General features: G+C 38.8%; 1 protein-coding gene across 1 annotated transcript in view; it reads right to left on the bottom strand.

Annotated features, from left to right (window-relative positions):
* The window catches only part of LOC122348804 (phospholipid-transporting ATPase ABCA1), a 117,514-nt gene that overhangs the window by 24,281 nt on the left and 74,422 nt on the right, over positions 1-18,811 (bottom strand). The window contains 14 exon segments of the mRNA XM_043244672.1: positions 1,755-1,924; positions 2,096-2,170; positions 5,070-5,175; positions 5,266-5,360; positions 11,080-11,272; positions 11,371-11,469; positions 12,276-12,403; positions 13,515-13,654; positions 14,955-14,987; positions 15,170-15,277; positions 16,031-16,079; positions 16,750-16,949; positions 17,037-17,100; positions 17,788-17,990. Coding sequence (XP_043100607.1) covers positions 1,755-1,924; positions 2,096-2,170; positions 5,070-5,175; positions 5,266-5,360; positions 11,080-11,272; positions 11,371-11,469; positions 12,276-12,403; positions 13,515-13,654; positions 14,955-14,987; positions 15,170-15,277; positions 16,031-16,079; positions 16,750-16,949; positions 17,037-17,100; positions 17,788-17,990 — 1,663 coding nt within the window.

The raw sequence follows: 18,811 nt of genomic DNA, 5'->3' as shown, positions 1-18,811 counted from the left end.
CGATAACCTCTTGTTAATTTTTGCATTTTTTTTTGCAATGCATTTTTGCATTGTTTTTAAGCGCACAATAATTTAAGGCATGGGCCTCAATAATGTTTTTTTGAAGTCATTTGAAGAGCGCAGGGTTCAGTTGAGTTCTTACTAACTATTAATAAGCAGCAAATGAAGAATTTATTAAGAGAAAAGTCGTAGTTAACAGGTGTTGCATATTTGTTTAAATCTGATTAATAAAATTAATTATCAACAGATAAATCACTGATCAAATAGTTCAGCCTACATAACGTATGAAAAAAAATAATACTCATTAAATAGCTGGTTACTATAATTCACCAATGATATTAAAAACATAAAAAAATAACTAGCTAAAAAACCCTACAAATAATATAAAATAAAAACTAACTAACTAAAGGCACAAAATTAAAAAAAAAAAAAAAAAAAGTGAATAAAAAGCTAATTAAAACTCAGGATTTGTAGAATTATTATTTTCTGAAGATGCCCCGGTTTCTCAGAATAGTTACAGCATCTATTAGCAGCCCCTGACTCCAGACCTGTCTCTTACCGCCTTTATATTTGTGGGAAAACAAGCGAAAGAACACGATATTCTGAGAAGCGTCACATCAGTCAAAACAGAGATGCTGTGGTTTCTGAGAAACGGCTCTTCAGTGGGTCACACTTTATTAAACCTCCGTCCATAAACTCCACTTCACGCGCAGCATTCTGGGAAATCCGGGCACGCTTCACCCCCCCCACGAGTTTACAGGGAATGGATTGGATCTCTCTGATCACGCAGTGAAGGTGAATGAGTCCAGCACTGGATTACTCCTGATTAGAGGGAAGAGACGCTCGTTTACAGCAGAGCATCATCTCCGACCCTCTGCTGTCAAACCATTCATCTTCACAGCTTCACGAGCTGGCCTTAATTATCCACGAACACACACACACATAATGAAATGAACTTTAGAGTATAAAAAAAACCCTGTCTCTTCTCAGTGTACTGAAGATCTGAAATAGCAAAGTTTCCTGTAAGGGACAGGTTTATGTGTAAGACACGCAGTTTGTACAACAGAAAAACCTGGGGAGGGTCCCCACTTCACAAAACTGTACGTGTGTGTGTGTGTAGGTGTTTTGTGAGTGTGTGTGTCTGCATGTATGTGTGTGCGCATGTGCGTGTGTGTTGTGACCGTATGCCTGTGTATGTGTGTGTCTGAGTGTGTGTGTGTGTTGTGAGCATGTGTATGCATGTGTGTGTGTTGTGACTGTATGTGTGTATGTGTGTGTGTGTGTGTGTGTGTTGTGACTGTATGTGTGTGTGTGTGAGTGTGTGTTGTGACTGGTTGTGTGTGTTTGTGTGTTGTGACTGGTTGTGTGTGTGTGTGTGTGTTGTGAGTGTATGAGTGTGTGTTTGTGTTGTGAGTGTATGAGTGTGTATATATGTGTGTGTGTGTGTGTGTGTGACTGTATGCGTGTGTGTGTGTGTGTGTGTGTTGTGAGTGTATGAGTGTGTGTGTGTGTGTGCGCTGTGACTGTATATGTATGTGTGTGTATGCGTTATGACTGTATATATGTGTGTATATATGTGTGTGTGTGTGTTTGTGTGTGTTGTGACTGTATGCGTGTGTGTGTGTGTGTGTGTTGTGACTGTGTGTGTGTGTGTGTGTGTGTGTGTGACTGACTGTGTGCGTGTGTGTGTGTGTGTGTGTTGTGACTGTATGCGTGTGTGTGTGTGTGTGTGTGTGTGTGTGTGTTGTCCTCACAGCGCTCCGAGTGAGAGCTGTTCTTTGGTGAGGTTCAGTGGGTGGTTGAATGTGGTGATGCCGAAGTCTTCCGCTCGCCGTCCCGCGGGAAGATTTCCTCTCAGGATACTGTTACTGGCCACGTTTAGGAAGGACACGAGCGAATGCCAGCCCTGGTTATAGAACCACACCTACACACACACACACACACACACACACACAGTGTACGGTTCAGTTCTAATATTATTATTATTGCGAAATATATACATATTAAAAACTGTTTGAGTAAGTTGACAAACTGAAATCTAATAAACCCTGATGAAGTAAAGTACTGTAGTGATCCTGTAAGCACTGCTGCTCACCTTCACATTGTCTCTGGTTCCCAACTCCACCAGAAACAACCGGATGGCCCGGAAAACCCGCTCGGTCTCATTAAACTACAGACAGAAAATAAAACATTAGACTTTGTGCGCGACTTACAAGGTTTTGTAATTACATTCAAATCCTGTCATTAATTCCCTCCTCGTGTCGTTCCAAACCTGTAAGACCTTCGTTCACCTTCCAACACAAATGAAGATATTTTTGATGAAATCAGAGAGCTGTCTGTCCCTCCAGAGACAGATCCAGCTCCACAAAAATAAGTGTTTCAGATAGCTCTGATTTCATCACAAAAATCGTCATTTTGTTCTGAAGATGAACGAAGGTCTTAAGGTTTTGGAACGACATGAGGAGAGTAATTAATGACAGAATATTCATTTTGGGGCGAACCAACCCTTTAATAACTATAAACTATTAAAAATTAAGAGTTTATTGCATCAAATTCATCAAAAGTAACAGTAAAAATGCTGCTCTTTTGTACTTGATATTCATCTGTTAATCCTGAAGATTAAAAAGTGTCGTGGTTTTATACATTGATAATAATCTGAAATATTTCTTGAGCAGGAAATCAACCTATTATAATGATTTCTGAAAGATCATGTGACACCGAAGACTGGATGATGCTGAAAATTCAGCTGCGCTTCACAGAAATCAATTACAGTTGAACATATTCATGCAGCAAACAGCTATTCTTAACCGCAATAATAGTTCATAATGAATAAATGCAGCTCTGGAGAGCAGAATAGTCAAAAGCAGATCCTCAAACGTGTGTATTTTTCACTCATCATCTTCCTTCATGTACATACTACGTGATAAACACCCAATTATTGTACATAATTAGAGTCAAAAAAACTTTTATTGCTAGAAATGTAATGTTATTCTCTCCAAAGCATTAAACCAACAAGAACTGAAAGAACTGAGCGGGTGTTTGAATAAATCGTGATAACAGATCACGTCCAAAACAACTGCACTGTATCTCAGAGAGAAACATCACTCTCCTCGCTAATGTTAAGAGCAGTCTGTGAGTCAGGAGTGTGTCTTCTGCTTAAAATGCGGACTAGGTAGGCAGCAGACTTTCACACAGCAGCGGTCATCTGAGATTCACAAGACTGAGATATCGGACGCTAATGCTAATGCTAACACACACACACACACTCTCTCTCTCACAGAGAAGGTGCCAAAATCTCTCCGGGTCTGAATGAGGGGGAGTGGAGGATGCTAACGTCCTGCTATTAGCATTACGGTCGTCCATCACGGAGCTAAGCAGCATTAAAATCCCATCAGACGTCCGGACCCTGGCACGCCGCCGAAGAGCATTCAACAAGCATTTACAGCCAGAAGTGGGCCTAGCGTTGTCACTGCGTTGTTAGGACAGCAATATTCAAATTCCAGCTCGTAAAGCATTCATTTAAAACAATCAGTTGCTTACAGAAACACGTTTTTATTCTCAAAAATATGAAAACATTTGCTTTCGATTTGAAGGAGACATTGTGTGCTTGTAATGCAACGCATCCTGTGCTATGTTTGTTCAACAGTGGCTTTATGTCGAATGTAAAATGTGACATTTCTAAAGATGAACAGACTGACTATTTATTGTATTTTAGATATTTTATTTAGATATGCACCAATGAAATGGTTGAAAGTGTCTTGTAAATGTCAGTGGGTCACTATTTAAAAATATTTTTTTTTTTTGTCAAATCAAACTAAAGACTTATATAAACAAATGCTGTAAAATGTAATTAATTTCTTTGATTAATGCTGAATTTTCAGCATCACTACTCCAGTCTTCAGTGTCACATGATCCTTTAGAAATCATTATAATATAGTGATCGGGTGCTCAACAAACATTTCTGATTATTATCGATGTTTAAAACAGCTGTGCTGCTGAATAATTAGGAAAACTGCGATGCATTTGATTTTACAGCATTACTGGATGCATGGAAAGTTCATAAGAGCAGCATTTTTTTTACATAATGCATGCCTTCGCTGTCATTTTTGATCGAAAATGCTGAATAAAAGTTTTTTTTTTAATAAAAAGTATTTCAGTACAATCATGAAATATTGTCATGAATATCATAAATGTCAATCGCTGTATAAATAAAAGTGACTTGAATTGAGAGAACATGCATGAACGACTTTCAGTATTGTTTACTGTAAATAAGAATCATGTTTAGGTTACAAATGAGCTGAATCACGTTGCTCAGAGGATTTAATCCAGACAGTAATGGTGTCCTGTAAGCCAGGGTTGATTCTGTAGCATACAGGACGTTTTCAGCAGCGTATGAGGGAGTTTATTAAAGAGAATAAACAGTTATCTAAACTTCAGGAGAGCAACAGATATCCGTTTCTAAGTATTAAAAAATTCAGCACAACTGCAGTGTGGGAAAAAACATGATCTCCATATTTGATAAGCGAACGCTAAGCGGAGAGCTGGTGGGAATTTTCACAGCATTTAAATGCTTCCAAAGGCCTGAAAAGCTTCACACCGCATTAAAAAAACGGTAAATAAAACACACTTCTCTTCACGATGCGCGCTCAAGCTGCTCATGCATATTAAGATGGAGTGCGCCATGTTTTGATACTTAAGTGATAAACATATATGCAAATAGAAGAAATTATTGGAACGAGCTAATGGTACTCGCTACTTGTTACCGAAAATGAATGTGGATTAAAAAAGCTGTAATAAACAGATGCACATTGTTACGATAACTACAATAAAACTGTGATAATTTGGTTTTAATCACCAGCGCTGTCAAAAAGAAACAACACTAATTTTCTGAAGCTTCTCTTATGAATTTATATTGAATGCAATTCAGAAACCAAGCTAAAACGCAGAGCATATTAAAGGGAAAAGTCAGATCTCTGCAGGGAGGCTGAGGCTGAGGCTCGTATCAGAACCGGCCGTGATGCTTGGCTTGAGCAGGGCTTTCTGGAGGGCAGGTGGGCAGTCGCTCTCACCTGTGAGATGCCGAGCAATGATCTGAAGTCGTCGATCACGGCCGTAATGTCAGATTCATTGAGTTTGACCTGTGAGTTCACGCCGCCGACGGAGATCCCACCGTACCTGCACACACACACACACACACACGTTGGCAATCATGCTGCTTTGATCTTATTTCGTTCTTCACTTGCCATGGCACGAGTGTGTCGTTACCGTATTTTTCCTGATTTCTGGTAGCTCTTGAGCAGGAAGTCGGTCATGTTTCGGGCCGTGAGGTTCTGCAGGGTGTCTGTGGTGTTCTGAGTTCTCTACGAACGAAAACACACCAGATACAACCATTACACACACACACACACACACACACAAGTAAAAAGTTCTGTCGGGAAACTTTAAATATGTTGGATTTAGTCAAACTGGAATTGCTGATTGTGTCTTAACTCCACCCAGAACCGCCTCTTCTTTCACTCGCAATCCTACAGCGCTCGGCTCCGAAGCCTCTTTAAACCTGTATGTTGAGGAGGGGCTCAGGTGAACACATACCACTAGCCAAATTTCACTGGCATTTTCTCTTAATCAGAACGAATCCCGGCTCGTAATGACTGACAGAGAGGAAACATCCTTTACCATTTTAAATACTTTTCCCTCAATGTTTTTTTTTTTCACAATGTCAAATAAAGTTCAGGTTTCGCTATACTTGTAAAGGCATTTGGTCCCCATAATGTAGCATAACAAGTGCACACACACACACACACACACACTCCTCCAAACAAACCAGAATAACACACTGGAAACAATAGAAGTGTGAGTTTCTCTGGTGAGATTCAGGAGGGGTGTGAAAACTAATGACACACACTCTGTTCCACAGAAACTGGCCAAAATGAAAGTGCTCTGAGACACGCACACACACACACACACACACACACACACACACACACACACACACAGGCTTGCATTGTCGGAGGCTTGTGATTTGTATAATGAACACCTATTTGACACTGATTCACAGAACGGGAACTGAACCATTCCAATAATGCTTTTACCTTAAAATCAAAACAGTGGCTTTTAGTCCACATCTGTCAAACCAACATTACTCAGTCGCTTTATTCCATTCCTGCTCAAAATATATCCCCAACAGAAGACAAACATTAAGCTGAAGATAACACTTTTGTGCATTTCATTCAACCAATCACATTTGACGACAGCAGCTGAACCTCTTCAGAGGGAATGTTTCTCTCGTTATTATTTGTCCCTATTGTGGTTTTAAAAAGTCTGTTAAAGAGTTCTAACCCACAAACCTAAACATCCAGCCACGAGGTGAATTACAACATTACAACATGAATTACAGCCGTTGTAGTTTTTAACCAGAGATTTTGCTGTTGAACACAAGTTGGCTTCAACAAAGCACATACCAGTTTATAAAATATAGATCAAAATGCATTGCCCTACAAATACATGAACGCTTTTACTTCTGCTAGCAATTCTGTGCTAAATTTCCTGCATCGGATTAATACCGTATCAAAGAGGAAATCATGGTTCATGGCTGTAACATAAAGGTCCAGCCCTCTGCTGTGTCCTGCCTCAAATCTCAATAGGAAATATTTCAAAAACCATGTTCATCAAACTGTTTCATGGGGTCTTTGTTCTTTCCAATTAAGTCTATTTCTCAGCCCTCGCAAATGACTGCAGCCTGCTAGATATCACATCAAATCTTCATCATCTGTCATCATCTCCTGCTCTCCTCTCCGCAAAATTAATCGGGAGCTTTGCCAACGGATCTAACAGCTAAATATTGGACAGAAGCTGGAGTGCCGTAGCAATGCGGATATGTTCATGATCGCAAATACATACACGATAGAGTCAGAAATGAGCAAATTACATTCAGGAATATAAAAAGAATGCAACGATGTGGAGGAATTGTTTATGATAATATGCATAATCATATAATCCTGTATGTATATACACTGTAAAAAAGGATGCCTAAATCCAAATTTTTAATAAGCAAATATACAAGTAACTTTGATATCGTTAATAATATTACTGGATTACAAGAAATACTTGATTCTCCAGACATCTCTCAAATCTGAACATCAGGCTTTTGAGGAATCAATTATTATTGGCTTGTATGGCATTACATGTTTGGATTATTTAAATCTCATTTTACTAAGTCATTGTTGGAGATATAAGGCTAAAACTGAGATTTATATAATCAGTATCTGCTGTACTCCTTAATCATGTTCTGTACACATATAATTCACGAAAATATTGGAGTGATAACCATATCAACTCCTGAAAAACTGCATTCAAAAAAACTGTACAGGGTGTAACCGAACCCAACTAGTTGTTAAGAATGAATTTGCACCAAAAATGTGTCTTTGTCTGTATTTGAGGTACAAGAGAATAACAGTAAAAGAATTCTTAACCGTAGCACATTCTCATTTCAGCAACAACCCCATTTATTAACTCCACAAAGGACAACAACACGCCTAAAAGAGCTTGTAAATATTACGTCAGTTACAACACTGTACGACAGCACGCTCTAAAGCAGAAACAAAGAGCAGAAACAGCGTATAGTTTAGTTAAAATCAACAAACATGAAATGGCAGTCGCCAAACGGTTAAATTCTTCTTCACCCCAGCAAGACAGCCAAATGTTGCAGTAGTTGCATGTATTTGACTGCTGTTCTGTTTACACATGGATCTATAATCCACCTGCTGGCAGAGAATAAATTAGCATTTTCAATAAGTCCGTCTGTTGTTTTTGTTCTGACCGTTGCAAAAACCAACCCAAGTTCTAAATGAAATATCAACATTTATACAATTAAGACATATGAATTAATGTAATAATCTATCAATAATACTTGACTAAAAATAAACTTATGACAAGGTGGATGACTAAACTACTAAACTAAAATCATAGTCTGTATTATATATATATATATATATATATATATACTGAAGCATAACAAACACAGTTGTGGATAATACGAGTGAAGATGTACAAAGACAAAAAAAAATAGAAAAGGCTTTGTTGTGCGTTTCATATAAAGAAAAAAATTGTACAGAGAAGGCCAGCGGACTGATTATTGTTCCTTTAAAACTCCACAGTTCTGCAGTAAAAACACACGCTTAATGAACACCTAACGACACCGCTGACCTGTCATCGTCATAGAAACCAGCGATTCATTAAGAAACCCGCGTGGTGCGTCCGCCTCCTCTCTTTCACTTATCAAGGACACAGATAGAAAGAGAGCGGATGAAGAATGAGTCTGATAGCCGATCAAAGAGAGCCCGTGTGTTCGTGTTAGCGCTACAGCAAGAAATAATCAATCAAAACTCTTTCACGGAGCCGTTTGCTGTGAAATACAGTTTACAGCAACATAAATTGCCCCGTGCGACACAAAAGACGTGGAAGGTGTTTGAAAAGGTCGCTGGGATAATGCGATGCCGTTTAGCATTTCAGTGCAGTGATTTTCAGATACGAAAAAAGGGTCGTAATAAAGAGGCATGATATGCACATTACCTACTGAAAGAAATCTTTCCATTTAAAAAAGATTCATAAATAACGTCAGTTTTTTACTTACGAAAGCTTCTGTATGGCTTCAGGAGACGCAATATAGTACACGAATCGCATGGACTGCTTTATTTGAGTTTATGGAGTTTACACGAAGATTTTACTTGAGTACTGCCTCAAATGATCTGTTTCTCTCACAAATCATCATATGTGATGTCTGTAGACACAAAATAAGATATTGGTATAACAGAAAATGTTGCTGGCAGCCATGGTTTAACTCCTATACTCTGGAAGTCAATGGCTATTTCTTTTCAAACCACGAGCGGTCTTTGATTTCTATCAACAACCGAGAAAGAATGGTTTGAGGGTCGAAGTGAAAGTTTGGAAATGTGATTTGGGGAAAAGTTTGCAGTTTACTGAGTCTAGAGCTTATGAAACTTGCAGATCCAGTTTAATAAATATTAATCACTGTGATGAATAGTTGATAGATTAGCGTTCATCTGTCTCTGAACCTACCTACATGTTAGATTTTTGCCCAGTGCATTTGAAAAAATCCCACGGAAGTGTCTTTAGAAGTGTCTTCTAAAGTCTACTTCCTTGTTTTGTGTATTTAAACAGAAGACCATATTGCTCTCTGTTTTCTGTTGAAATAATCTTTTAACCTTATAAATCCTACTGTATCATATTTAATATGCAAATTTCCAAGGCGATCAACATGATCAAAACTTCGCTGTTAAACCTTTTGCACACAATCTGCTACAAGCCTTCTGTCGTCTGATTGATAGTTTAGACTTTTTTAGAAAGTAAAATTTCTTTTAGTATTATTGATCAAAAAAGTCGACCTTTAAACTCATGCTTCAACTCTTGCCTTTCTATTATCAAATCATTAATAATTTGCATAAAAATGCATGAAGTAACAAACATTTTTTGTAATATTTGAAGATTCCATTTAACAGCATCTGAAGTTTTAACTTCATTTATTTATTTATTTTTTTACCAACGTGGAATATTCAATCACGATTTAAAAAAAGAAAACAGTTAAAAGTTAACTTTTAATCTTAAAATTAAATTAATAATATGTCATATAAGCTGACAGTACGTGCTAATTGTCAGTCAAAAATTATTAGGCCTATTATTATCTTTTTTTTATGCTGACCTTCGAAACACCTTAATTACATGAAATTAACTTAATTTTATTTTAAAAATATGGAAATTGAGAACTGTGCTGAAAATCTGTTTTGTGTTATTACAGCAGAAAAAAAACGATTTAAAAGGATTTTTTCCCACACCTAACCCCTCAGGGTTTTCATGTGTGTGTGTGTGTGTGTGTGTGTGTGTGTGTTTGCTGCTGGTCTAATTAAAGCAGCATTTGATGCATCTGAAACCCTGAGGCGGCGGATAAGATTCATCCAGCTTCCATCATCCAAAAACATCAATGATTATGTTTCAAGACAAAACATCTCCTGTGTGTGTGTAGGACTCTTCCCTTAGTTCAGTAAAACCAGTACTTGGGTAAATGTTTTCAAACTGGGTCAGCTGAGCGTGTGTGTGTGTGTGTTTTCAGCAGCATGTACACCGAGAAAGCTTGTTTACCGAGAGAGAATCAGAGGAGAGTCTAAGTTTAAACTCAGCGCTGCGCAGGAGTGATTTGCATTTCTGCTGACACGTCGACAGAACTTCAGTCTGAGAGATTCAGGAGATGCTACAGACTAAACGTACACATATGATAATGAATGAGTGTGTCACGAGTTCAGGTTTCACCTGGATGAACAATGCTCCTTCTGCCGTGAAACCGTTGATCGTTTATTTACGGCTCATTAGTTTCTGTTCAGAGAAGATAGACAAGACATGCCTCTATACGACAATCCACACACATTAAACGCAGTCTGTGCGTGAACAGTGAACTTTCCTGATTTTGAGTTTGAAAGTTTAGTGTTTGACAAGCTTTTTCTTAGCGTCTTTCACAAGTGTTGATTTTTGGCACCTTGCGTAGAAACCAGGAGCGTCCATCTGATTTGTAAACGTTGCATGACCCGTGACCCTAAATGAGTAATATTTGCTGAATTTAGTATTTTAAGCAGATTAAAAATCAAGTGTGGGTCAAACTGACAACAAGAGGGTTTTATCGCATTGGTTAAAATGAACACAAGTGTTATATTGATATCGAAGTTACTTTATAAAAATCTGTAGATTTCACAGCAAAAATGGTGAAAGGTAGACATCTGTACTGTGATAACTTCTAAAAAAAGAGTAGATCGTGTGCAACGGGTTTAACGGCATTTAGATCATTTAGAGGCCTTAGAAATGTACATTTGACGTGTGATATAGCAGGGCTAGTACACACACCGCTTTTCTTAGCCACAGTGCTGCTAACACAATTGCAGTGGGACAAAACCAAGCGGAAGCCTCTGGCATAAAGCTGCATCAGCAACGGGCACAGCGTAATTGGCAATATAACTCCAGCCAGCGGCCATGCACCAGTGTGTGTGTGTGTGTGTGTGTGTGTGTGTGAGTGACCTGCGGTGGTGGTAAACCGCCGGCTCCGGCCGGGCAGTCTGGGAGCATGATGCTGCGCTGTGGTGTGCTACACTGACAGTCTGGAGACGGGTTCTCCATGCTCCAGTTCCCCTTCTCGAAGATCTCAGTGATGGACGGATCCACCGCGGGAGTGAACCAATCAGTGCCTCCCGCCGGGTTACACGGCAATTTACTGAAGGAGGAACAGGACACACACGGTCAGCCGCTACACCTGTGTGTGTGTGTGTGTGTGTGTGTGTGTGTGTGTGTGTGTTTGAGAGAGATACTTACGGGATGGGGTTGGTGCTCATGCAGCGTGTCCCAAATCCCGGTGAACGGATCAGAGCGTTCTTTACTCGCTCCACCTGATCTACACCAGGATCATCAAAACTACAGCACACAAACAAACTCGTTTTTGACCATGGAAATGAGATCGTATAACGTAATTAGCTTTATGTGTATAGTACAGTTTAAAAAACATTGAAAAAACGTCCGTTCTGCTCACCAAGGCTGCATTTTTTTTTAACAAAAATACATAGTAAATATAGTGACATTTTATCATTTAACATAGTTTTCTGTGTCATTGTGATCAAAGCTGAATTTTCCTCATCATTTCTCCAGTGACGTGGTCCTTCAGAAATCATTGTAATATACTGATCTGCTGCTCAAGAGACAATCTGATTATTAACAATGTTGAAAACAGACCAATATTTTTTTTGTGGAACTGTGATTAACTGTGTTAATTTTTCACATTTAATTATTCTCTGATGAATAGGACGGCATTCGTTTAACAGAAATCGTTTGCGACATTACTGGCACTTTTAATCCTTTTAATGCATCCTTTTTGAACAACAGACTTTGTTTGGTACTGCACCATTAGTTAACATTAGTTAACATTAACTAACAATGAACAGTTTGTTAATTAGAGGATTTATTCATCTTTGTTAACATTAGTTAACAACATTGTATTTCATGTAAGGTCAGATAATAATAATATTAACAATTGATAATGTTTGATTTTGATAACATACTACTAAATGTTGAAATTAGCATAGTTTTTCTTTGTTAAAAATGAATAATTACTTATTTGAATTGACATTTTGTTGATGGCGCCCTAAATAATAAATTAATACACAATATGGGGTCACATTTAACCTAGTTAGTGTGTGTGTGTGTGTGTGTGTGTGTGTGTGTACCTGTAGAAGGTATTCTGCGGAGCTCCATACATCCAGGGCTGAAGCTCCAGACTGGGATATTCAACAAACGGAGGAACAATCAGTGAGAAGATGAGAGCCAAACACACGAAGAACGCCGGCATTACAACCTGACACACACACACACACACACACACACACACACACACACACACACACACAGGGAGACAAACATTTTCAATACATCTGCACTTGAGGGAGTTTAAGTGCACAATTAATACAGGACTAAATGAAATTCACTGAATGTTGGAGCACATGAATGAGATGCAGGTTTGTGTCAAAGTGGCTCAAGATTTTAGCGCATTGCCCCTCTCTTCCCTCTCTCTCTGGCAAACGGGTGTCATGTGCTTGTATTGGCTTAGTTAAATGTGTAAAAGGGTTCGATTAAACACTTTCAAAAACTGGCACTGTCACCCTTCATTCCCAGCATAATTAATTTCTCTCCATTCTTCCACTCTGCTATCTCTCCAAATGTTCTCCTTTCATTCCATCCCTCCGCTGACAGACGGAGCGAAACCAGTGCACACAAAACCTGCGAGGGAGAGACAGGCTGCATAGGAGTCAACGACACGGCTTCACTCCAGCTGATTAATTACACTCCGTGATTGTCCAATTAATTCAAACACCCAATTCAAACACTCTCTGTTTACACTGAGGAAAATGTAAATGTGCCAGAGTCGGAGAACGCATCGGGAATAATGAAGGAGAAAACAATGGGACATCTTCCCCTGAGAAAACCAGGGTGACGAGCCTCAGCCAATACAGAAAAATGAAAAATATGCACAGTGATGCAGGTTATTTGACCAAGGGCTGAGAACATTACACAGCCTGTAATTACATACTGTACATACAGCCTTCAGAAACCATGCGGTAGCTGGAATTTTGATTCATTTTACATTATTTTAATGTTCACTGCATGGAATTACTCGTATACACCCATTCGTTCTCAGCTAGCTATGAGTGCGTTTAAGGACTGCAGGAGTTGTAGGAAATATTCAACACATTTGAGCCCAAACTGATATGAGCTCATGCTTTGTTTTTGATGGGCCAGTGCATTTGGTGCAAAACAGTTGTGCTTGGATTGACGCTGAAACTCAGACCTGCCTAAACCGATTAAATTCACACAGCTGCAGAATGTAAAATAGAGAGAGACTGACATGAAGAAGGAAAACGGGTGAAAGAGGGTCTTTACGGAGTATTTGATGCGTCTGATGGTTTTACCTGAGCGATGATTCCTCTCCGGCTTCTGCGGGCATGGTGGAAACGCTTGATAAAAAGAGCTAAAAACTGCTGTTTGATTAGTGACCAACCCATGATGACGTACGATCCTTTGCCGTTCACACACATGGGCCGATGGGTGTCTGAAACATAAACAACAGTCTCACAAGGTGCCTAATAACTACTCTCTGAAATATGTCAACAAATGCAGCTATTACGGTTGACACACTCTTAAAGCCACCTCGATTATTAAAGCTGCCTCCCTGTTACAATTTCCTCACTGTTACAGCCCCTTATTGTTACAGAATCTAACAGTTACAGCGTCCCCATTGTTACAGCCTTGTTATTGTTACAACATCTAACTGTCACAGTCGCCTCAATGTTACAGCCTCTTATTGTTACAGCATTTAACTGTTTCAGCTGCCTCACTGTTACAGCCTCTTATTGTTACAGAATCTAACAGTTACAACCTCCCCACTGTTAGTCTCTTATTGTTACAACATCCCCATTGTTACAGCCTCTTATTGTTACAGCATCTAACAGTTACAGTGTCCTCACAGTTACAGCATCCTCACTGTTACAGTCTCTTATTGTTACAGAATCGCCATTGTTACAGCATCTTACAGTTACAACCTCCCCACTGTTACAGCCTTCTTATTGATACAGCATCTAACCGTTACAGCTCATTTACTGTTACAGGTGCCTCACTCACTGTTACAGGATCTAACTGTTACAGCCACTTTACAGCCTTCTCAGTGTTACAACTGCCTCACTGTTACAGTTACCTTAACCAATAAAGCTATCATAAACAACTATTATATCTGCCTCAATTTTAGCTACCACACTGTTATAGCCAACTGTCATTGTTATAGCCACCTCACTGTTACAGCTACCTCAACTCCTTCACTAGTAGAGCTTCCTTCCTGTTACAGCTGCTTCACCCGTCACCTCTAGGTATGTCTAATGGTATGTCTTTATTAATGTAGTATTGAAATACAACCAACAGTGTTTGGATATGTCTGCGATAACAAATATGAACACAGGTCCACTAAAACCCACTGAACCATAATGCCAGGTGCTCATGTGCATGACATATATGTCCACCAAGTGCTTATTTATATTCCATATGTGCTATTTTAAATTGCATTGGCCTTAAATCATATATGCCAATGTCAAATTCCCTATTTGAATGTTGGTTTGTATTATCAATATTCAAGTTCAGGTTGAATGCTCAATATTTACTTCAATGCATTACGGTGTTACTATACGAAAAATGCTGTAACAACATCATTAATCTGAAGAAGTAGTTACAGATGAATCACTTTTATAGCCACTTCACCATTACAGTTTATAATTATTAAGGCAGCCTTATTACTACGCTTAGCCCACTCTTAGAGCTAGCCTACTGTTGCATGATGGAAACACAGAAGAACTCTGACTTACCCTCCACACGTCTAGTGAATTTAATCTTTGCATCTGTTTCAAAACAAGGGGAAAAAATAATCCAGAGCAGTGATGTGACACATAGCCATTATTTTCTCAGTATCAACTAAATTTTTCGAAAGATCGGTTTGTAAAAGCATGAGCCAGTGTGTTTATTTTTCCATGCACATGTAAGCGAGTGGTGGATATGCGTGTCAGTTTGCATTTGAGCGCACCATTTTTCACAGCGTTTGCATCTTTGCATTCCAGTGCTGAGCTGATAGTCTGTACTCCTGATATCCTTGAGCTGCTTCTGCGCTTTTGTTCAAGAGTTCCTTTCTTATCTGTGAGACATTAGCACACACACACACACACAGAGTAGAGGTTATTCTGGAGGAGTGTGATACTTTCAGCTTATTCATCTGGTCTGTTCTTATCTGCGGGAGCATTAACACAGGTATACACACAATCACACACACTCTGAGGTGAGACAGGAGTGAGACAGGAGAGTACAATTGCAACACTTCATCTCAGCTCTTATTTGAGCGGCCCGTTCTTATCTGAGAACCATAAGGCCCTTAAATAGATCGAATATCCTTCTAAAGGATCCTACTGTTAGAAACGATAGATTCGGGTTTATTTTTAACAAGATCCTGAACATTTCAGTTTGATTTTAACAGCCTGAGTGGCACATTTCAGCGCAGTGGTATTATGAAACTGTCACGCGTAGTACTTCTACAAAGTCCCTGTTTCTGAAGGATTGGTGGCTGATATAACTGGTGTTTATTAGATATGTGGAGAATATATTTACATAAATGCAGGACCAATTAAAGAGAGGAACCCTAAAACAGTAAAAAAAAAACACCAAACGAACAATAAAGCAGTGTATAAACCAAAAGTTTGCATTATTACTATCAAAGAGAGAAATAAGAAATATATATATATATATATATATATATATATATATATATATATATATATATATATATATATATATATATATTTTTTTTTTTATAAGGATTTTCAAGTATCTTATATAAACATTTGATAATAATAAAGTGTAAAATGAAATGAATATTAATATATTGGATGGTTACCATGGGATTCCACATCAACACCAGTGTCTTCAGCAACCTTCAGAAAGATCTGTGAATTAAACACCAGGAAGTTCTGTTACATCTGGACAAGTTACAATTTTACTAAAGGTCAGTGGGGTTTAATTAATTTATTTTTGATTAAATAAATTGCAATGTGATTTTCACATATTCATGGTTTATACGGATAATAATCAAAAATGTTTCTTGAGCGTATTAGAATGTTTGAATGATCTCTGAAGTAACGATGCTGACAATTCAGCTTTGATCCCAGCGATGCAAATACATTTTTAACAGATTCATATTAAAAAAAAAACTGTTATTTTATATTACAATAATGTATTATACTGTATTTTTGATCACATACATGACACATGACAGTAGTTTTTTTTTTGTAACTGTGGCAAAAAAGAAGGATATTTCTTTAAATCTCTAAATCAATTCAACTAAACAGACAGGTTTGCTGGACTGTTTGGTATCGGCCTTTTGCTGAAGTGAACTGAAAACATCATGTAATTGCTGTGTTTATGGTATAATAGCAGGATGGGAAACTGAAGGCTTGTCTCATGAATGTTAGGCTATGCACAATTTAATAATCATTTTTGATAAATCATTGCGATGCATTGATCTGGAGTTAAAAACATCTGCAGCTAACTATCTGCTATATGCATTAGTGTAAAGTGTCAGAAACTTAATGTGATGCTCGTGACCCGTTCGTGTACCTCCTCCAGACTCGTGTCTGATATCCCGTAGCTGGTGACTCCCAGAGCGCTCTTCTCCAGATCCAGCTCTTTGAAGAGGGACGCGGCTGCCGTTTGTGGCGCCGTGTACGGCAGCACATACACCAGCTCCTGACCTACGACCTCCAGAAACTCGGCCTCCGGCACATGCCGCCGCACCAGTCGACTCACATCCGCCGCGTCTGATCAGGAAGAGCGTGAAAACACATTTACACAGATGAACAATGACACGGGGAGTGTGTTCAGCAGAGAGTGTGTGAGCTGTGAACCTGGCGGGTCCAGGCTGCTGATGCTGTCACTGCAAATGCCCTCATCCACGCTGGATTTATCATACTGTCGGACACACACAACACACACACACACACACACACACACACACACACAAAGAAATACAGCACACAAAATGAAAAGCGTAAACAACATGGTTGCTAGTAGTGATTGGACATAACTATACAACTAAAATTTGTGCATATCTTTTGTACTGTATATATTTTTATGGTAAAACATAGATGCCAAATCAGGACTTTTTGAAAGATCTTTATTTCTTTTTGTATTGATTTTAAAAATGGAAAAAAAGCATTTTAGTATATTATAGTCAGATATAATTCAAAACTGTCAACATTCTTTATTTTTATTTTGGCCCTTAAGGAAACATTGGGGGCCCTCTGTGGTAAATTGATAATAATTTTAGCAGATATTCAAATATTTGCTAAACATGAAAGGAAAACATGAAAGGAAATACATTAAAATATATATATATATATATATATATATATATATATATATATATATATATAATTTAAGTGATTCAAAACATTACTATATATTTGTATTTTTGTAATAATTATATAATTAAATTCTAAGTTTCCTTTTTGCTATTTAGCATTACTACTACAACTGAAATCAAAGATTCAAACGTGTTTTTTTGTAATAAAGTGTAGGCGCTGTATTATTGTCTGTTTTATAGTTTGTGATGTGTGTAGAAGAGCCTGAACAAACACGCGGTCAGGCCCAGGCTACCTCTTTAATCGCTGGGACCCGTTGAGCCGCGACTCGCTCCTGATTGGCCCGCGCCACCGTCAGGTAATAACCTCTACCGTAGGTTTTCTTGAGGAAGAGCGAGGAGCCGCAGCAGCAGACGCGGCCGTGCGAGATGATGGCGATACGATCTCCCAGAATATCTGCCTCATCCATGTGATGCGTCGACAGAATGATGGTACGACCTGGAAGAGACACAGACATCAAACGAACACGCGTTCAGCGCTCGTGGGCGCCAGAAAAACCATCAAAGTTCAACAGCGAGTGTGCATTTCTGAAGCTCATCTGAATGGGACGGGTGCGTTTGAAGTGCAGGTGCACTGGAAAACAGCGCGCTCTATATATAGGCGCTTTTATATCTCACTCTGTATGGAAAAGTTTCCCGTGTTTTGTATTCGCCGGAGCTCCCGCTGAAGCCAGACACCCGCGGGGCTCAGCGCCGGCATTATTTCTGCTCTGCCTGTGTGACGAGGCAGTGGGAGTTCAAGGCGCCTGTCCTTTGACTTGCCGAGAGCAGAAATATCATGAAATATCATGCATCTGCGCTTCCCAGAGTCAGGCGTCGAACCTGGCAGAGAAACTCGCGTTTATATCGAGAGACGCTGATGTTGGACGCCGTAAAGCAGCGATCTGGACACAACGACTGTAAAAGCTAGAAGCTTTGAAATGGAAAACGTGTTTGTCAGAGAGCTGCATATAGCCAGCAGGGTTTGTGCAAAAAAAAAACTAAAGAAAAACAATAAAAATGCGAAGAAGGATAAATAGAATGCAACACGGTACACCGATATGGTGTCGTTAAGTCATTTGTTAACATTAGTTAATTTATTGCTTAACATGAAGAAACAATGCCATTATTACGCTATGTATGAACAGAAAATACAGTTTGTTTATTCACGTTAGTTCACAGAGGAATAGCTCATGTTAACAAACGCATCTTTAATAACGCATTAGTAAATGCTTAATTAACATCAACTAAGATTAACAAATTCTGGAAATATTGTTAACT

Source organism: Puntigrus tetrazona, chromosome 7 (assembly GCF_018831695.1).
Source record: "Puntigrus tetrazona isolate hp1 chromosome 7, ASM1883169v1, whole genome shotgun sequence".
Taxonomy (NCBI): domain Eukaryota; kingdom Metazoa; phylum Chordata; class Actinopteri; order Cypriniformes; family Cyprinidae; genus Puntigrus; species Puntigrus tetrazona.
The sequence above is the reverse complement of the archived record's forward strand: the minus strand, read 5'-3'. Positions and strand labels throughout refer to the sequence as shown.